The following is a 20,863-nucleotide window of genomic DNA, read 5'->3' as shown; positions in this document are numbered from 1 at the left end:
TGCTGGGGAAGAAAGCGCCCATACACAGGAAGCCACCCAAGCCATGCAAAACAGAGGCAAGTCAGGTGCTGAGTTGTAATGAAGCCCTAAGAGCTGGAGGAGTCCTAGTTGCGTACCCCAACATCCAGAGCAGCCGTGCTGCACAATTAGCCCACCTGCCAGTCATTATGCAAATCGGGAGAGGAAATCAGGGAACACAGGAAGAGGAAGCTGGAGCGGGACCTGTCATCCCACAGAGACACCAAAAGCTACAGGGAGACTTCAGTGGGGAAAGCGAGTCTCCAAACCACCTTGACAAGCCAGCTCCCTACCAAGGTTCCAGACACGTCCTCCACGCCAGCCCCACCGGGACTCCAACAGCCGCACACGGAGCGCAGCCCCGAGAACCTAAAGGGAGGCCTCCCAGGCCCCCTGTGTGGGCAACCTCACCTCCACCCCCGGAGGCTCAGGCCCTGAAGTTTCCTCCACCCCACCCGGCTTTGCCTCGTAATTTCCAACCGGCTGACTCAGCACATCTCAGCCCGGCCATGTGGGGCTTTGTCTGTTCTTGAACAGACACTCCCTCCCGGAATAAGACCTGGGGCTGGAAGGTGGGGTAGTGACCGCGGGATAAACTCAGGTTCGCCCAGTGCCGGCAGCCTCCACTGGCCCGTGGCGATGGGGCGCCAGTTTTACAAGGAAAAGGCAATACCTTTACACAAATGTTGGCAATCGTGGGAAAGCCATTTCTGGGGCCAGATGTGCCCTGTCAGGGTGAATCACCTTCGCTTAAAACTGACCTAAGCAACCTAGGCCAAGCCGAGCGCGGGATCGCCCCTGCACCTCCAGGCTGGAGCAGGGCTCCGGCCCCGCAGTGAGACTCGGGTTCCCAAACGCCAGTCATGCAGGTTTCCATCCACCTGCTGTGTGAACATCCACTCTGTGTCTCCTACATCTCCAGACACCAAAAGACCCAACCAAGGACGAACAATGCAATCTCGGTAATCCGAGACCAAGCTTCCGGGAGAGGAGCCGAGCTTCTCAGGGAGCCTCTCCAGAAACCCCACCAGCGTGCCCCTTCGTGGTGTGTGTGCAGGGGAGCCGCCGCAGACCGCACTGGTGCGGGCCTCCCCACCCCAATGGAGGAGCCTCGCCGCGGTTTCCCCGCCGTGGGAGGAGGAGGACGCCGGCAGGGCGCCCGGGCATCCTCTGCCACCCGGGCATCCTCTGCCACCCGCAGGGCTGGATCCGCGTGCAGAGTCCCTGGCGCCGGCCTTGTCTCCCCACCATCTCCAACCCCGGCCCTTGGCACACAGTTGAAAGTGATGGAGTCAAATGGAATTCAAGGAGGCGTTCGTTCAGTTCTCCTGTGAGGTTAGGGGGAGAACGAAGCAGGAACTTGGCCAAGCCCGGCGGTGCCCCCTCCTCGCCGACCCTGAACCCAAATTGCAAGGAGGGAACCGGCCCGGGGCAACGGCCCTGCCGCAGGAGCCCAACGGGGAACCCGACCTCTGCGCCTCCATTTAAGCTTCAAATATTTCAAAAAAAAAAAAGGCATCGGAGCTCTGAATATACAGCAGTACCCTTGAGCTTGTGCGAGTAGAAACAAGAACGGCGACGACAACCACCCTTTAACCACACCCCCTCCCCGAGACGCAGGTCGCCGAGGCCGCTCAGACCCGGGCGGCCGAGGGATTGGGGCCGCGGGGCCCGGGGCGCGCGGGGGGAGGTGCGTGGGGGACTCGGGGACCGGGAAGCTCTGAGGACCCGGACGGCGCGCCCCGCCCGCGGCGCTGGGGGCGGCCGGACGCCGAGGAGCCGCCCCCTCCGTGACTTTCCAAACCGCTCCCGCGAAGAGGCGGGGTGCGGGGTGCGGTTAAAAGGCGCCGCCCGGGCAGACAGGTGTCGAAGGCCGAGCGCCCGGCGCGCTGCGCTCTCCCGACTCCAAGCCCGTCGCGGCGCCCCGGCCTCCAGCGAGCGCGCACGCCACCCGGTCAGGACCACCCCGCACCCGCGGAGCTCCCGGGCCACCCCCCGCGACCTCCTCGCCACCGCAGACCCAGCCCCGCCGCGCGCTCCGCCCGCCCCCTCTCCGCCTGCTCCCAGCGGTAAGGCCGGTGCCGACTCTCGGTGCCCAAGGACGGCTGGGGGTGTGGGTCCCGGCGGCGAGGGACCCCCTGGGGCCGCCAAGGACTGCGGGACCCGTGGGGAGGGACCCCCGGGACCGCCAGGGACTGTCGGACCCGGCGACGAGGGACCCCAGACTGGATCTGGCGCGCCCCGAGGCCCTGCGCTGCGGGGTCCCGGGCTGTGGCGACAGCGGGCCCCGGGGCGCAGGACGGGTGGCCAGCACGAACCCCGGGTGGCTTCTCAGGCCGAGTCTGGAGTTGGAACCCACGGACCCCTTGATGAGCAGAGGGCGGACTGGCCTGGAGCAGGGGGGCAGTGAGGGGGAAGGGGGGCCGGACAGGTGTGCGGCCGTTGGGTGGTCGACCCCGTGCCTCAGGGGAAAGTCTAGCCCAGCCGACCGGGTGCTTCCCCCCTCCCCGCCCCCAGCAGCCTTTCACTGGCCAAAGAAATGTTTTCCTCGCTTAGAAAACGCGATATCGCGGGTTAAGCGGAAGCTTAACCTGGAGGAAACGGAGCTTTACGTCCTCGTGCTGCTTTGGCGGCTTCGCGAGCAGGGAACCCAGCCCTGACCCGAATCTGCATTCTGGTTGCTTTTCTCCTACAAAGCCGAGAAGAGAACCGTGTTTCCAGGAGGCAGTTGTGGGGGGAGGGGAGGCGGCTTTCCCGGGCGCTGGTCACAAACGCGGGAGCCTGCTCCCCTGGATGCTCCCCCGCTGGAGGCGGCATAAGCCTCCACCACCTCCAGCATCCTGAGCTCTGAACCGGGTGACCCTCCAGCCCGACTCTCTGGAGATGTGTGGGGACAGCCGTGTCCCCATGTGCCCTTCGAGTCTGGTTCAGGTAGTATGCAGTCACGGAGGGTCACAGGCACTTGTCGGGCTGGTAGTCGAGGGCCGCATCCAAACGCAAGGACCGAGGAGTTACTCGGTAAAGATTTCCTGTTGCCTGTTCTGGAGGCGGGTGACCCACGCAGTAGCCAGAGCCAGCTCGGCCACCTGCCTGGCAGGCAAAGGGCTGCTGAGGCAGGGTGGGGAGGGCAGCACGCGCCCCCCCGAATGTAGAGACAATTTCATCCTGCTTGGAGTCGCTTCTTCTCATTACCTGTCCCATCAGGGTGACATTTTAACTTGTTCCTCTTCCTGAAAGAATCTTTGGAACAGGTAGTGCTGCTCAACCAAGAGCTTTAAAAACCACAGTGGCATAGGGTCACTTGGAGCTGAATTTCCCCAGAGCTGGCGTGGGGTCTGCATCGCACCGTGGGGCAGGCTCGAGGCACCAGCCCACCGAGTTCTAGGCAGATGTCCCGATAGAAACCAGACACAGAGAGTGTCCTGTTTCCTCTTCGTAAGAGCCAGCAAGGGCCGGGAGGGGTGATTTCACAGGCGCTCCACTTACGCTGTGTGGGCAGGACGGGCCCAAGAGCGAACCCAAGCCCCCAGGACAGTCCATATTTAAAGGCCGGGGCTGAGCGGCCAGGCCCTTCTCCCTGGGACAGTTCTCCCTTCGGGCTGAGCTGGCCGAGCCTTTCTCTGCCGGCCTTCCTCCCATCTCTGCTGCCACCTCTGAACAAGGCGGACCGTGTCAGCCAGACCTCGGAGCCCCCAGCAGAGCCCCAGAGGCACACGGGAGCCTGGCTTGCCCCCAGCCTGCTCCAGAAGCTGGACACGAAACAGGACCCGAGCTGCTCAAAGTCAGGAGAGCACTGAGCTTTCAAGTGAGAGGAAGAGGAGGATTGAGAACCAGTTTGGAGGGGTGGAGACAGGTTACTCACTGGATTGTGGGGGATGGGGTCTTGCTGCAAGAGGCTCGATTGAGACAGACGGGTGTGACTAGGAGTAAATGAAGGCAGGTCCAGTTCATACCCTGTCTTCAGGATGCGGAGCAGGCCCCCGGCTCGCCTCGCCGGGGATTAATGCAAAGGCTCCCCTGGCCCCTTTGCAACAGGCAGAACGTCACCCCACATGCGTCCATACGGACCTTCAGGGCCGTGATGGCACCTTGCCTGGCCCGTCCCTGAGGAATCACCGAGTTAAATTTTCTGGCATTTTTTACAATGTACCTCTTTAGAAATACTTTTCAATTAAAGCCATAGCCCACAGTCAAAATGCACAGTTGCAACATTTTTCAGACGTGGGTCCAAAAAAAAAAAATGGAGTTCCTGCTGTGGCAAAGTGAATTAGGGAATCCAGCGTTGTCTCTGCAGTGGCCCAGGTCACTGCTGAAGCACAGGTTCGATCCCCAGCCCCAAACAGTGGGTTAAGTAAGTACCCCACGTTGCTGCAGCTGTGGCGTAGGGCACAGCTGTGGCTCAGAACTGATCCCTGGCCTGGGAATTTGCATATGTTGAGTGCAGCCCCCCACCCAAAAAAAACTGGGGCCTCACCGAGTGGGACAGGGAGGACTCCCATCCACCTACAAAAGGGTCCCAAGGTCCACGCACATGGAGGCTTCTCTCCATGGAGAGACCATTTCTTTGTTTCTTTATTGGGCCGTCCCGCAGTCTGTGGGGTTACCAGGCATGGGGGCAGAGCCAAGCTGCAGTTTCCACCCAAACCAACTTAGGCCGCTGGTGTGGCAACGCCGGATCCTAAACCCACTGTGCTGGGCCGGGAGTCAAACGCACGTCCCAGCGCTTCCAAGATGCTGCCAATCACACTGTGCCACAGCAGGACTCCGAGGGTCCATTTCTGACCTTTTCGTACAGAAAAAGGAAGTGAAGCCTTTTGGGAAATGTTCAACTCACATGCAGCCTTTGGCGGTGGGGACAGTCCCTTCCCTGTGCGTCCCACGTCCATGAAAACTGAGTTGAGACAGTGCAGGGAAAGATGCACTGCAGGGGGAGCGCTCTGGTGGCCTTGAAGGCGAGCTTGGCGTGAGGCCGGGGTCCCTTCCGGAGCTTGAGGCCTGCGAGCAGCTGGCAGGGCTGAAGCTGAGGTGCAGTGTGTGTGGGGTGGGGAGACGCACGCAGGGGTGTCTGCAGACGGGGCCCTTGAGTCATCGAGCACGTTTGGCCGTGGTGCCCCCGCCGCCGAGTCTGTGCTACAGGTGGGCCGGGTCCCTCAGGTGAGCAAACTCCTATCACAACACAATGCGTTCGAGGGTCCTGCGGACTCCACGGCTAATCCTGCAGCAAACGCAGTGGGTTTTGTCCTCACCTTTGTGGGTGAGGTTGCGTAAGAATCAGTGTTTGCCCAGGAAGAGGTTTCACGCTGCCTGCTCCCCCTGGTCCTGTCCCGAGCGGTCACCCCTGTGCCGTGTCGCTTGGTCTTTTGCAGCGCAGACCGTCCGGAGGAGAAGATGGACTGGGGCGCGCTGCAGACCATCCTGGGCGGCGTGAACAAGCACTCCACCAGCATCGGCAAGATCTGGCTCACGGTGCTCTTCATCTTCCGCGTCATGATCCTGGTGGTGGCGGCCAAGGAGGTGTGGGGCGACGAGCAGGCCGACTTCGTCTGCAACACCCTGCAGCCCGGCTGCAAGAACGTCTGCTACGACCACTACTTCCCCATCTCGCACATCCGGCTCTGGGCGCTGCAGCTCATCTTCGTGTCCACGCCCGCCCTGCTGGTGGCCATGCACGTGGCCTACCGGCGACACGAGAAGAAAAGGAAGTTCATCAAGGGCGAGATGAAGAGCGAGTTCAAGGACATCGAAGAGATCAAGACCCAGAAGGTCCGCATCGAGGGCGCCCTCTGGTGGACCTACACCGGCAGCATCTTCTTCCGCATCCTCTTCGAGGCCGCCTTCATGTACGTGTTCTACGTCATGTACAGCGGGTTCTCCATGCAGCGCCTGGTCAAGTGCAACGCGTGGCCTTGTCCCAACACGGTGGACTGCTTCGTGTCCAGGCCCACGGAGAAGACGGTCTTTACGGTTTTCATGGTCGTGGTGTCGGGGATCTGCATTCTGCTCAACGTCACCGAACTGTGCTATTTGCTCATCAGATATTGTTCCGGAAAGTCCAAGAAGCCAGTGTAAGCAGGTCTGGAGAAGAGCGAGCGGGCGGGGACGGACGCGGCCGTCTGCGCCCAGCGGTCGGCCGAGTCACCCGCGTCTCCCAGATACAGATTCCCGTCGTCAAGCTCCCCCCCACCCGCGACCCTCCTGTGGCCCACGTGGGACTCCAGACGCCTCCGGCTGCGGCCCCGCGGTCGGCCCCGCGGTCCACAGGCGCCGCCGCACAAAGGCCGAGCTCTGTGCCCGCTGAGGCCGTGCCAGGGCGGCCGTGCCCTTCCCTACTGCAAACAGAGGATGTGGCGTTTGTTTCCCTTTCTTTGCGGAAAGGAGAGAAACGCCAGGACCTAACAAGGACGCTGAGCAGGTCTGGTTGATCCGCTTAAGCTTCCCTTTGCAACTTCCCCGAATTAAAGGTAAACATAGAGAATTTGGTTCCTTTATTTGCTTTGAAGTTTTAGTCTGCAGCAATGGACAGGGTTACCGCATGTGTCCGACTCTGTCATATACTCTTTTAAAATGAACATTTTAAGGAAGATGCGTTCTTTTCACCCACAAGAAAGTCTAGGGAGCATTACGTGTTCCTCCTATTTCAGAGGCAACGACTGCCACATGCAAGTGGTGTAAAATCTAGGTTTCCTCACTAGATTTCCATCTGGCCTTCAGCTCAGAACAGGGTACAGCGCCACCGAGAGGCTGGCGGGGGAATGAAGCTGGGTGGTTCAGGGAGGCGATTCTGCTTCTCTCGCAGGGAACGAACTAGAAGTCCTTAGCGATGGCTTCGAAGAGCAAAGGGCCTCATTTCGAAAATGTAGCTGTCATTTTGCAGGAGGAGTACAGACGGGCTGTGCCCCCAGCGACGAGCAGCCGTGGGCTGACTCAAGACACCCTCAACTCCCAAAGGACGTTGTCCTTCCACCCCAAGAGCCGGGGAAGGCCACTGCCCTCGAGGTCACGTGGGAGTCTTTCGTCGCCACAGGATGATTTAATGCGACGGAACAAAACAGCAAACTAAGGTGGGGGGGTACTCGTTCTAAAGAACGGATGGAAAGGTAGGCTCTAAGTTCTGACAATTAAAAATGAGTTTCATCACCTTCAAAGGCTTGTGGGCTTCCCTTTTCGGCACCCAGGTTTTTTTGTTTTTTGGGTTTTTTGGTCTTTTTGCCATTTCTTTGGGCCGCTCCCGCAGCATATAGAGGTTCCCAGGCTAGGGGTTGAATCAGAGCTGTAGCCGCCGGCCTGCGCCAGAGCCACAGCAACTCGGGATCCGAGCCGCGTCTGCAACCTGCACCACAGCTCACGGTGACGCCGGATCCTTAACCCACTGAGCAAGGGCAGGGACCGAACCTGCAACCTCATGGTTCCTAGTCAGATTCGTTAACCACTGCGCCACGACGGGAACTCCTCGGCACCCAGGTTTTTTAAGTAAAAATAGAATTAGCTGACTTCTTTGAAACTGAGAAACCAGGGTTTAGATAAATATTTAGCAGTTCTGGAAGACAAACTGAATCCTAGTATTACCTCGATGCCTGCCATGGCTTCCAAAAAGTGGTACTCGGCGCAGTTCACTGGGACTACTTTCTGTTGCCAAGAAGAGCACTCTAAAAACATCTTGTAATCATAAGTAATAGCTTTAATTACACACTTGTAACCAATAATTTTGAAATATCTCATGTCATTGAAAATATTAAAATATAATTCACAGAATACTTATTTAGAATCTACTAGACTTTGTAATAGATCAGACGAGCCGATTTTAATTTCATTCTCGAGCCCGTTTTGTGAAAGTATGTTAGCAGTTTATATTTCATGACACCAAATGGGTAAGTGGCCTGTGATTCTGAGATTCTTCTGCCCTGGTTCCAGAAAAGGCTCTGTGGCCAGAAAGAGGGGCAGGAGGGGAGAGGATTATTCCCGCTCAGCACACAGGATGGGGTGTGGGTTGGACTCGCAGCTTGGAGGATGCTGAGCTGGGTCCACACGGCCAGCTTGGGTCCTGGAAGAATCATTTAAACACTTTAAAATGTCATTCACGGTCAAGGTTGGCGGAGGCAGGAGAACTGCCAGGTGGTCTTTGTTCGGGATGTTCTACGGAATCGCATACAAATAACTGAAACTGGCCTTATAAAGCGCTTTTCGTTCCTCAGAGCCCCTTCTGGTCCCTGTGTGTGTAGCCAGCGGCTCGGCACTCTCCCGGGGCATCTGAGCCTCCAAAGCATCTCACCCATCAAGAGTTACAAGTGTTTCTGGAGTTTCCGTCATGACTCAGCAGAAATGAACCTGACTAGCAACCATGTGGGCACAGGTTCAATCCCTGGCCTCGCTCAGTGGGTTAAGGATCCTGTGTTGCTGTGAGCTGGGGTGTAGGCTGGCAGCTGCAGCTCCGACTCAACCCCTAGCCTGGGAACCTCCATATGCTGTGGGTGCAGCCAAAAAAAAACCACAAAACAATTACATATGTTTTTGTGTGGAGCCATGTGCTCTTCAGATACACACAAAAGGACAAAAAGCAGTCACTGCTCACGCAGGCAACAGACAAGGGCTAAGAAACGGTACCTGGCTACCTCCCAGGGTGCTCTGCACATAGCCTGTTACAACAGCACATAGCATTTTAAACAGACCTGCTCTACTTACAAGCCTGGAAGATTCTTACTATCACGTAGTAAAAGACCCAGGCAGTGTACTTACATACTGCTGACCGTTTCGAAGAACCTGCAGAGAGGTGTGGCCAAGTGCCCCCAAATTAGGGCTTGGACTCCAAAACTGATCATCCCAAGCGTGTCTCAACCCACCCATCTATCATTTGTACAAGGGAGGATAAACCTGTTTTTGTTTTGTTTGCTCGTTTGTTTTTCACGGCCGGGGATCAAGCCTGTGTGTCCGCAGAGTCCTGAGGCACCACGGGTTCTTAACCCACTTTGCCACAGCGGGAACTCCATCCTTTTGTTTTCTCTTTAAAGATTCCACCGCAGGGAGTTCCTGTCGTGGCAGAGTGGAAATCTGACTAGGAACCATGAGGTTGCAGGTTCGATCCCTGGCCTGGCTCAGTGGGTTAAGGATCCGGCATTGCTGTGAGCGGTGGTATAGGTCGTAGACGCGGCTTGGATCCCATGTTGCTATGGCTGTGGTGGAGGCCGGCAGCTGTAGCTCCAATTAGACGCCTAGCCTGGGAACCTCCATATGCCACAGGTGCAGCCCTAAAAAGCAAAAAAAAAAAAAAAAAAGATTGCACCACAGGTACCTGTGTCAGGTTGGCCTCACACAGGCGGGTGTCCCCCACTACCTGGCCACCGTGTGACCGCCAGGCGTTTAGGCAGCGGTGGACCCCAGCTGCTAGGTCGACCTTGTGGGAGGCTTATCAGGAAGCGGGCAGCACTGGTCTCCATCGGCTCCTCTACACGTGGGCAGCTGTCAGAGGGTGGACTAGGCTGGCCCAGGAGGGGGCAGTGGGCTTCTGCAGGTGGCCGGGGCCGAGCTGCCCCCTGACCTCCGTGACGGACCAGGAGCCGCAGGCTGGGCGCTGAGGGGCCTGTGGGGGGGCACAGGACCCCCTTCTGCAGACCTCAGTTTCCCCATCTTAAAAGGGCTACTGAACACTCTTCCCAAGGTCAACGGCCGTCCGCCAGGATGACTCATGCGGAGCGCCGCACACGGTAACGCGCTAGGCAATGTACGGTCTCCTGCTTCCCAGGGGATGGGTCCCAGCTGGAGAGTGGACGGTGGCATTTTAGAAAAGAGGAGCCCAAGCCAAGCTTCACACGCTGGACGCTTGCGCAAGACGCCCATTGACACAAAACCTGAAATAAGTACAACAGGGGGTAGGAGAGGTGCCACCTGAGAGGGAGGGGACTGGCTGCATGGACACCTCATGGCACAAAAGGGACAGCGGTGACATTGCTAGTGGATGGGAGGGTGCCCCTCGCGGAGCCGGCATGGCAGCTTCCAGGGTAGGACCAGATCCTGGGATCCCCCGAGCATCCCCCGCCTTGGGGCCCCCACCCTCTCCAGAGCTGACAGGGTGGGGGCAGCCTCCGCTGGAGACTCCCGCTCCACCCCTGCACGTCGTGGCTAATTATTTTCTTACTCGGCCAATGTTCACTGAGCGTGAGGAACGGTTGGGCACCAGGGCTGGGCGCCAAGATGCAAACACCTGAAGATGGTGCCACGGAGAGACATAAAGCTGCATGTGGAGCTAAGATGAGCCTGTGGCCCAGACAAGGCAGCCCCGTCTGCCAGGGGACTGGGGGCTACCGTGGGGAAGGGGGTCCAGTGAGAGGGAAAGGCCAGGGAGGGAGGAAGGTGAGAACCCTGCCCCTTAGAACCCCCACCTCTTAGAGCACCTGCTTCCATGTCTGTTCTACCCTCTGCTGGGCCCAGAGTAGCCTGTTTTCCGCTCTTAAACAGCAGAGAACACGTCCAACTTCCACCCCAACCTCATTTTCCAGGGACACTGGTCCGAGTTCCCATTAGCCATCCATTCATTTATTCACTCGCTATTCAGCACCTACGGCGCCCCCACCTACTGGGTCCAGGTGGAGAAGAGGGAACCTGTCAGGCCCCGCCCCTGCGTCCACCGGAGACCCGTCCTCTGGCCCAGCTGCCTCGCTGAGCCGCGTCCAGCCCCGAGGCCCCTGCCCGGGCCACTGCCTTGTCACGAAAGTATGTTCTGCTGAGCTTCTTAAGAGCCTCATCGCCCTTCCTCACTGCCCATCAACACGGCCACCACCGTGATGCGTGTGATTGTGGAAGGAGCACATCAATGCATCTGCTCTAAACGCGTGTGCATCACACGCCGAGCTACACACGCCAACGGGAACGTCTCCCTTCCAGCCCTGCCCGGAGTGTCCGCGTCAAGCGCTCGATGCAAACTGCCCAGACCTGGTGCTGCCGCAGGTACTCACAAGCAAACACGCACACACACAGCCCCCTCTGGGCGGCACAGCTTACGTCGTTTCTCTGGGAGAGTGTCTCAGTAACATGCCTTGGAAAGCTTTCCAGGTCAGAATTATAGCTGTAACTTGTTCTTTTTAATGCACGTACAAGCGTCCACACCTGAGCCGAGCAGTGCCCCTCCCCGTCCGTGAACAGTCACACTGTTTGCAGCTTTTCTGAGAGCACCCCTCCCTCCCGCCGCCCCCCAGCTCCTCTCAAACTGGACCTTTCAAGCCTGGTTTCAGGGTCTGGTTTTGCATCTCCCCTGCTAGATTCATTCTGCTGATATGGACTCGCCCCTTGGGTCCATTAGTCCTTCGGGCCCTGTATCAGTTTATTAGCAGTTCCTTCCAACTTTAGGTCACCTGTCCATTCGACGAGCCTGCAGCCCCTGACGCCAGTGGAAACGGGAAAGGCTAGCAGAGGTCCTTCCAGCTCAGCTGCGGTTCATTTACCAACAGGATTCACGTGCGGCGTGTTAGGGACGAGGTCCTGTGCCCATCTAGGTCACACGTCTCCTCCCTCATAGTCAGGCTACTAGGACCAACTGGGCAGCGGGTCTCACCACACTATCCGAGCCTGTTTACCACCTCATCGCGTACAGAGCTCCCCCTGTGCGCAGAGCCCTACTGAGCCCCGGCACCTGCAGAGATGATGACACAACCAAGAGGTCACAGCGTGGGCGCAGCTGTGTCCGAGTGGACCAAACAGAACAGGGACAGACAGCCGAGAGCACTACAGGAAGCGGTCTGGGCGTGAAACAGTTCCCTGGGGGCCTTCGGGAACAGAGCCAGTCACGAAAGATGGCAGCCTGGTGGCAGGAGAGACCAGGGGTCAGGCTGGCGCTCTGCCATGTCTCTGAGAAGCCACATGACTTTTCAAGGCCTCTTTCTGCCACGTGAAGTTACAACCGGGGTGGCCGGTTTCTGGGGAGCCGAGTGGGGACAGGGCCCCTTGGCGGGGCTGCCACGCGTGTCAGCCAGGGACTTGTGGGGCGGGCCTCCATCCCAGCCCCCGCAGCTCAGGCCCGCAGCGGGGCCAGCCAGCCTTGTCTTCCTTAGAAATCCACCCTCCCTGCCTCATAAAACCCTCAGTGCTTCCATGCCTCTGGAGTCTGTGTTTCCAGTTTGTAAACACATAGCTGTTGTGTTTTGAGGGTAGCTGTGAAAAACAAACAACAAAAATTCACCCGTGAACACACCATTTCCCCTCGTAAACAGGACCCGAGCAGCGCTGGCAGGCGGCCGTGACCTCATGGTGACGTCCCCAAGGCCCTGATGTAGGTTTTCTTCGGGTGTCTCTACCCGGTTGCTTGTATTTTGACATCTCACCACCTGGGACCACGGTGAGTGAGGTCACCTCTTACCCAACATTCCTCTGTGGGGCAGGAAAGCCTCGTATTTGAAATCGTTTTACAGCATCGTCTAATATTAACACGGCAGCTCCTCAAAAACTCACTGTTACTTGGCCTTAACTCCCTTATACTGTCTGCGGGGCAGGAAGGGGAAGCGCCTAACGAACCCCACTCAAATTTCTCGGGCTCTTTCTTAATGGGGGTGTCTACTTTACAAAACTGGAAAAAGAGGTTTAGGGCAATTGTGAGCCACAACAACTCCGGACAGCCTAAGTTTTTCCCACTTGCCCTGACTTTTTCCAGAAGGCGATCTCAGCGTTAACAGACGTGGGTTTGCCCACGTTCACTGAGGCGCTGCTCGCACCTGCCACACACCGGAAGCCGTGCAGGTGTCCACTGACAAATGAACAGATAAACAAAAGGGAGTCCATATATGAGATGAAATATCATAAAGCCTGGAAAGAGGCAGTTCTGACACAGGCTACACCATGGATGAAGCTTGAGGACCTTATACTAAGGGAAATAAGCCAGACACAAAAAGGCAGAGCCTGTATGAGTCCGCTTACACGAGGTCCCTAGAGCGGCCACATTCATGGAGAGACGTGGACAGGTGGCTTCCAGGGGCTGGGGGAGGGCCGAGGAGAGCCGTGCTCAACAGGCTCAGCTGCAGTTTGGGAAGACGAGAGCGTTCTGGAGATGAAGGCGGCCATGGCTGCACAATAATGTGAATGTACTTTAAAATGTGTGCATAAAAATGATTAATCTGGGGCTTTTTTTGTTTTTTGTTTTTGTTTTGCTTTTTAGGGCCACACCGGCAGTATATGGAGGTTCCCAGGCCTAGGGGTCTAATCGGAGCCGCAGATGCCTGTCTACACCACAGCCACAGCAACACAGGATCTGAGCCATGTCTGCTAACTGCATCACAGGTCACGGCAATGTGGGATCCTTAACCCACTGAGCGAGGCCAGGGATCAAACCTGCATCCTCATGGATACTAGTCAGGTGTGTTACCACTGAGCCATGACAGAAACTCCAAAGTAAATTTTATGTTATGTATATTTTAACCATAATTTTTTTGTTGTTGTTTGGCTGCACCCGAGGCATATGGACGTTCCCAGGCCAGGAAGGGACTCCAAGCCACAGCTGTGACCTTTGCCACAGTTGCAGCAGGGCTGGATCCTTAAGCCACTGCACCACAGCAGGAACTCCCTACCATAATTTTTTAAATAAAGAAAGAGAGCTGTCTTTTATCAGTGCAAGAGACGATGCATGGTCTCCATGAAAGACCCGGGCGGTGACCACAAGCACCTAAGAAGCTTTCTGAACCCACACACACATCAAACACCGCTAATATCTCCAGACGATTTTACTAGCGCTGTGATGCGCCGAATAACTTCCCAAGCCCAGGTGGTAGCCACAAACATGAAGCAAATAAGACAAGTCTGAGCAGAGCCCAACCTTTCCTGCCTTCGGAAAACAATCAAGTCCCAGTTACCCGGAAACCGCAGAGACGCCTCTCCCCGCGTCCAGCTCCTCACCGGGGCTCCCCAGACAGACAGACATACGTCCCAGGACTGGTGGTGAAAACAGAGGGAAGACCCCCGCCCCAAGCCCCCGGGAAGCTGCAGACTAGAACACAGCCCCCAACAGAAGCTTCAATAACAATCCACCCCCTATGCACAGAAGCACATGCAAGCACTCACTCCCAGCGATCCGAAGTCGCAAAAAGGGAGAATTTTTACGGGATTTTCCTTCTCAAGCATCTCTGCCTACCTTCGTGTTTCTAATGCACCTCAAGCAGCAGAGTCAGCGTCGCAGGAGAAACAAGAAATGGACACTTCTGTCCTTCTTGGCCTTTTTTCTTTTTTAAACGACTTCTTTTTGGTCGTCGAAAACCAACAGGAGGTAATTTTGTTTATTGGCCTGGGAGCTGGGAGAGCTGAATGAGCGAGTGTCAAGCCAGAAAACACGTGTCACCTGGCAGGTCTGCGCTCCCCGAAGAAATCAAAGGATCACACCGTCTCAGTTCTCTGGAGCGCAAGGGCGGGCAGGCGAGCCCCAGGGTGGAGGCCTCCTCGCTCAGCAGACGGGCCCGGCCGTGGCAGACAGAATGCTGGTTCCTGATCCGCACATCACCTTTCGGCTCACGTTGCGGCAACGCGCTCCACCGTGGGGACAGGACGCAGGAATCGTTTGAAAGCCGTGTCCCTTTTTTTTCTCAAGTGGGTCAGTGGTACGAGCTGTTAAGAAAATGACGCACGGTTTACTCCTGGTGGCTGCAGAGCACTGCCGAATCCAGTGTCCCTAAAACATCAAGGACAGTGAGTCTGCCTCTGGTGAGGGGACCCTGAGTTCCGGCGCGCTCACCCACGCCAATGCCCAGGGCACAAGCTGGGGGCCGAGGAGCACAGGCAACTTCCTCAGCAGCCGCCCTTCTGGGGACAAGGGAGCAGCGAGAGCAACGGGGCCACAGCTCACAAGGAGGGACAGGGCTTCTGTTTCTGCCTATTCACACTCCGCCCAACGAAACAGGTGGCTAGGTGTCCAGGGGGTTCCTTCAGGATTTGAGGGCTGCCTAATTATGCCAGTGCTTCTCTTCACACGAATGGCTTTTGTGAAGAAGCAGAAACAGTGCCGTGAAGACTCTTGTTGCTCAAACCCTCTGTAGTGAAAGGTTGGCTTTCCCCCTAAGCTCTTGCAGATGATACTTTTGTAAACTACAGCACCGGCCAATTGCCAGCCACATTTCCCAGGAAGAGTAATGAGAGCCACGTGCTGGCAGCAGCTCAGTCCCAGACGCTGTATTAGTCGATTTCATAGAGTCCCCTTGATTCGTATCAAACAACCCGTGGAAGAAAATCTCCATTTCGTGCCATTTAGGGGCACATGAAACCTACCAGGGAGCTAAGAGGGTCAGACCTGCGATCAGAACGCAGACATCCTCTTCATCATCTGCAGAATATACTTAGAGCCGGTCTGACCATCCCTGCTGACGGCAGGGGCTCGCCGGGATGGCGGGGGTGCGGGTTGTACCTCTGCCACATCTCCCCCGTCCATGCATCCACCCACAGACCTGCCGAGCGTGCAGATTCAACGCTAACACGTGCTCATTTCTTAGCCCAGTGGCTGGCTCAGGAAGGGGCCGGGCATCTCCTGGTCCTTTCTCTGAGTGACGTCCTGCAGTCCCTTCAACCACGCCTCATCCTCTGCAGGCTCAGTCCCTGTTCCATCCCTTTCACCAGCAGCCACTATTAAGTGGGTGGATCCATTAAAACTTAACATTTTCATTGGATTGTGTCCCAAATGAACACACGCCCTGAAACACGGTCCACACAGCACAGGGTGGCTAGGACCTCTCTTTGCCTGGACACTGCTGTTCCTGAGCGCCCTCTGCTGGCAGGGAGTTTTTCCATCAATACCATCCTATTAACACATGGTCACCTGCTGCTGCTTGACCTGATTCATTGCCTGTGAAATTGAGTTTTGTTCACAACATAGAAGAGAAACATATGCTTATACCTCTTTTTTTTTGTCCTTTTAGGGCCGCCCACGCGGCATATGGATGTTCCCAGGCTAGGGATCTAATCAGAGCTGTAGCCGCTGGCCTACACCACAGCCACACCAGATCCGAGCCACGTCTGCCACCTACACCACAGCTAACGGCAATGCCAGATCCTTAACCCACAGAGCGAGGCCAGGGATCGAACCCACAACCCCATGATTCCTAGTCGGATTCCTTAAACACGAGACCTCCTACCTCTTAAAAGCAGCTTTCTTTGTGTTTCACCATCATTCTAGAAGAAAGCAGGTCTGAGCTCCCCGGATGGTGTCTGGCGTTGGGCTGGACCAACGCAGTTCAGGAAAGTCACCAGGCCTCGGGACCGCGGTGTGGACGTGGCCGGGTGCTGCGCCTCCGGGGAAGCGGGGGAGGTGCCTCGGGGAGGCCAGGAGGTGGGGAGACAGGTTTGCGGTGGGTCTCAGGACACGGCTGGGAGGGCCTTGGTCTGGGTGCGGCCCGTTGGGGGAGGGGCAGGGAGCTAGAGCAGCCCCGAGGCAGATGGCATCGCCGGTCCTTACGCAGCGTCTCGTGCGCGGAGAAGGCCTTCTCGTCCAGGGCAGCCCAGGTCCAGTGCGGCCTCAGCTGGCAGGAACCTCGTTATCCAGGGGCCTCAGGTGACCCCAAGGTGGTCCCAATAGGGGGCAGATGAGTCTCCGGCTAGAGCTCTGAGGCCTCTGTTAACCTGGGCCTGGGGCCAGGCGGGCCGGGCGGGCCACGTGTTCCCGTCACGTGAAACCAGGCCCCGCCCCACATCCTCGACGCACCTGAGCAAACTGCCGGAGACACTCCAAGCGTGAAAACACCCCCTTTGAAACTGGATCTCTCCGGAGGCAAATTCCGAGGTTTTGCCTTAATGGTGGGTGCTCTCCTGTTTCCTGCAGCTCTAACACTTCAATCAGAGATGCCGGAGACATTTGTCACCAAAGAATGTCATGCTCTTGAAAAGTCACTTATCCGTTCCCTGTCTTGGTTGCCTCGATTTTTTTTTTTTTTTTTTTTTTTTGCTTTTTAGGTCCGCACTCACGCATACGGAGGTTCCCAGGCTAAGGGTCCAATCGGAGCTACAGCTGCCAGCCTACACCACAGCTCACGGCAACGCAGGATCCTTAACCCACTGAGAGAGGTCAGGGATCGAACCTGCAACCTCATGGTTCCTAGTTGGATGCGTTTCCGCTGCACCACGAGGGTAACTCTCTTTGCCTGAATTTTTAGGTAAGCGAATAACTTACCATCTCCCCAGAAGGTTGCACAGGATAAAGCACACTTCTGCCAAAAGGAAAGAAAAACGCACCCTCACCCCAGCACCCACAGCCCAGCACCCAGCCTGGCAGGGCTTCCCAAGGCTGTTCCTCTTCCTGGGTGACGAAGCCTTTCCCTGGTCGGCAGGTGAACTCGCAGTTTTACACCAAAAGCACTAAACGCAGAATCCAAAGAGCTGGGCTTGCAAGCTATTCACCAACAGGGGGAAAGCGCTGCACACCGTGGCCTCTCCTCTGCTTCTTCCTCCGTGAAAGGGCAAAGGACCTGCCCTCTTTCTCACTCCTTTCTTGTGAGGCTTGAGGAAGACCAAGCACTCTGAAAACTTGCAACACCAAGCCGCTGCGAGCCGCTCTTGCTATCAGAAGGAAGACCATTTTCAACCCAAACTCTCTTTATTTCTGAGGTGCATGAGAGGCCAAGAAGAGCCCTGGGCTCTCTGGCGGTGACGCAGGAGCACGGCTCCTATGTGCTTGCTTGTCTGCAGCTTTATCAGCTGTGCTCTGCTTGCTTTAGAAACTGCAGCGCTCTTCAACCTGAGATGGACTATGCAGCCGCTGGCCACGCTCCCTCTCAACCCTCCATCTCGCTTCCTTTAGAGGCAGGTGGAAAGTGTGAGGGGGTGGGGGGGCTCCCCGCTTTTTATTGTGGTAAAACACACACAGCAAAATTTACTGTCTTAAACATTAGTAAGCGTACGATTTAACGGTGTCAGATCCCTCCGCGCGATCGTGCGATTGATCTTCCGTCACCACCGGCAGCTCTGGCACTCGGTCCATCTCGCAAAACTGCAACTCTGCCCCACCCGCATCCCCACGCACACTAGTGCTGGAGAATGGCTCGGCTCTTCAGTGTCGACAAATGAGACACAGGAACACGTGGCGATCTCATCAAGGCGCTTCACTTCTGCAGCAGGGCGCGGGTGCTCAAAAAGCGTGCACCCGCAAAGAAGACAAGACCCTCCCAACTTACCCCTAATGCAGGTGATGTACCTGTCCCCTTCCCGTCAGGCAGGTCAGGGTGCACATTCTTCCCGATAGGCTGAAACACACAGTTGCTGGGAGAAGAGGGAAAGAGGACGGGGTTGCAGGAGGGCGTCTCAGCTGAAACCAACTGGAGCAAAATGGAGTCACCAAGATTTCCTTTGATAGAAAAGAGGCTATGTTACTTTCCACACTAGTCAGGTTTCTAGCCCCCTGACCACAACAGGAACTCCCTGAATTCATTTACTACTTCTAACAATGTTTTGTGGGAGTTCCTGTCGTGGCACAGTGGTTAACGAATCCGACTAGGAACCATGAGGTTGCGGGTTCGATCCCTGGCCTTGCTCAGTGGCTGAAGGATCCGGCATTGCCATGAGCTGTGGTGTAGGCTGCAGTCACGGCTCGGATCCCGAGTTGCTGTGGCTCTGGTGTAGGCCGGCGGCTACAGCTCTGATTGGACCCCTAGCCTGGGAACCTCCATATGCTGCAGGAGCAGCCCTAGAAAAGGCAAAAAGACACACACCCCCATAAAAAAAAAAAAAAAAAAAGGAAATTCTTTAGATCCCCAGCACCCAGCCAAGGCCTTGAAGGAGCAGACGATTAATAAATAGTAGTGGAATTAGTTTACAAGAGTTCCATAGAACATCTGTATACCTCACAAAGTAGCTAAAATATCACACATTGCCAATTAATATTAGTAATAAATGAACAATTTCAAACTCAAGGGGAAAAAATCTATTAACAATTTTGATGCCTCTTAAACCTGAGTACTTAGGAAAAACGCCATTGAATCCTGCCTTCCGTGATTACAGACAGGATTACTGTGTTTACTCTGGGCCGCGGCATTCAGGAAGAATATATATATTCAACAAATATTTGAACTTTCCTATGTATGCAAAGGCAATGATTCATCCAGATTCAATACAGGTCCTGAAAGGTAGTTCCGATCAGGACCGCCAGGGGGCACCCTAAGCGAGCACATCTTTGTGGCAGGTGGGAAGGAAAAGGGCCCCACGTGTGAGCGGCCCCTCGCTCAGAGAGCAACCGAGCGCCCAAGTCTGTCTGCACGGCTCGCCTCTGAAACAAAAATATTCTAGAAATATTACTAGACTGTGGAAATGGCACCTATCAATTGAAAATTCAGCTCTGATCAGTTTGACAAATGCGTGTAAGTACATATGCATATGTTTTCCCCTGAAATTATCCTCAACAGACTCTCTTGAAACTGAGAAGCAAACAACCTTCGCAACTAAAGATTAGAACATACGATTAACATATATTGTCTACCTAGGAAATATACAATATGATACATGTAAAGAAACCGCTTTGCTAATTCTGCTAGTCTTTACACAATACCACTAACATTTTTTATGATGGTAAAACATACATAATATAGGAGTTCCCTCGTGGCTTAGTGGGTTAAGGATGCAGGGTCATCACTGCTGTGGCTCGGGTTACGGCTGTGGCCCAGGTTCAATCCCTGGACCAGGGGCCAAAAATAAATAGATTTTAAAAACAAAATAGGAGTTCCCATCGTGGCCCAGTGGTTAATGAACCTGACTAGGAACCATGAGGTTGCCGGTTCGATCCCTGGCCTTGCTCAGTGGGTTAAGAATCTGGCGTTGCCATGAGCTGTGGTGTAGGTCGCAGATGCAGCTCGGATCCCGACTTGCTGTGGCTCTGGTGTAGGCCGGCGGCTACAGCTCCGATTGGACCCCTAGCCTGGGAACCTCCATGTGCTTCAGGAGTGGCCCAAGAAATGGCAAAAAAGACAAAAATAAATTAAAAATAAAAAAATAAAAACAAAGTAAAACATTCATAACAAAATTTACCATCTTAAACTTTTTTTTTTTTTTTTGGTCTTTTTGCTATTTCTTGGGCTGCTCCCGTGGCATGTGGAGATTCTGAGGCTAGGGGGATAATCGGAGCTGTAGCCTACGCCAGAGCCACAGCAACGCGGGATCCGAGCCGCGTCTGCAACCTGCACCACAGCTCACGGCCACTCCGGATCGTCAACCCACTGAGCAAGGGCAGGGACCGAACCCACAACCTCATGGTTCCTAGTCGGATTTGTTAACCATTGCGCCACGACGGGAACTCCCATCTTAACCATTTTAACTGCACAGTTCTGGTATTAGTACAGTTCCCTGCATACGTACATTAGTTCATTTGCGCGTCTGCAACCACCTCCATAACTTTATCATCTTCTCAGACTGAAACCCTGTTCCCACAAGATGCTAACTCTGGTGCTTGCTTCAGCAGTGCATATGCTACAACTGAAATGATACAGAGATTAGCATGGCCCCTGCTCAAGGATGACACGCAAATTCGTGAAGCGTTCCTTTTTTTTTTTTTTTTTTTTTTTTTTTTAAGGGCCGCACCCACGGCATATGGAGGTTCCCAGGCTGGGGCTCCAACTGGAGCTACAGCTGCCGGCCTACACCACAGCCACAGCCACACGGGATCCAAACCACGTCTGCAACCGACATCACAGCTCACGCAACGCCGGATCCTTAACCCACTGAGCAAGGGCAGGGATCGAACCCGCATCCTTATGGATCCTAGTCGGGTTTTTAACCTGCTGAGCCATGGTGGGGACTCCAAGCAGTCCATATGTTTGCTGGTCATTGCACAACTATAAATGTGATAAAATTCATTGAGTAAAAAATAAGTAAATAAATGCTAACTCCCCATCCCTCCCCAGCACCCACCACC

The 20,863-nt window shown here is 55.5% G+C and overlaps 1 protein-coding gene and 1 long non-coding RNA gene across 3 annotated transcripts; one reads left to right on the top strand and one right to left on the bottom strand.

Annotated features, from left to right (window-relative positions):
* GJB2 (gap junction protein beta 2) lies at positions 1-7,163 on the top strand. 2 transcript variants are annotated; one of them, XM_021065431.1, is made up of 2 exons: positions 1-2,087; positions 5,390-7,163. In XM_021065431.1, exon 2 carries the CDS (start codon positions 5,407-5,409, stop codon positions 6,085-6,087), a length of 681 nt encoding a protein of 226 aa, XP_020921090.1. In that variant the 5' UTR covers positions 1-2,087; positions 5,390-5,406; the 3' UTR covers positions 6,088-7,163. The 2 variants fall into 2 exon arrangements, with proteins under 2 accessions (XP_020921090.1, XP_020921089.1); XM_021065430.1 differs by having other exon boundaries at positions 3-2,087; positions 5,385-7,163.
* On the bottom strand, positions 7,381-16,898 carry LOC110255785. The gene is made up of 3 exons (XR_002336590.1): positions 16,107-16,898; positions 14,123-14,589; positions 7,381-8,059 (listed from the first exon to the last, which is right to left on the bottom strand). It is a non-coding gene; the product is annotated as an uncharacterized LOC110255785 (long non-coding RNA).

Source organism: Sus scrofa, chromosome 11 (assembly GCF_000003025.6).
Source record: "Sus scrofa isolate TJ Tabasco breed Duroc chromosome 11, Sscrofa11.1, whole genome shotgun sequence".
Taxonomy (NCBI): domain Eukaryota; kingdom Metazoa; phylum Chordata; class Mammalia; order Artiodactyla; family Suidae; genus Sus; species Sus scrofa.
The sequence above is the reverse complement of the archived record's forward strand: the minus strand, read 5'-3'. Positions and strand labels throughout refer to the sequence as shown.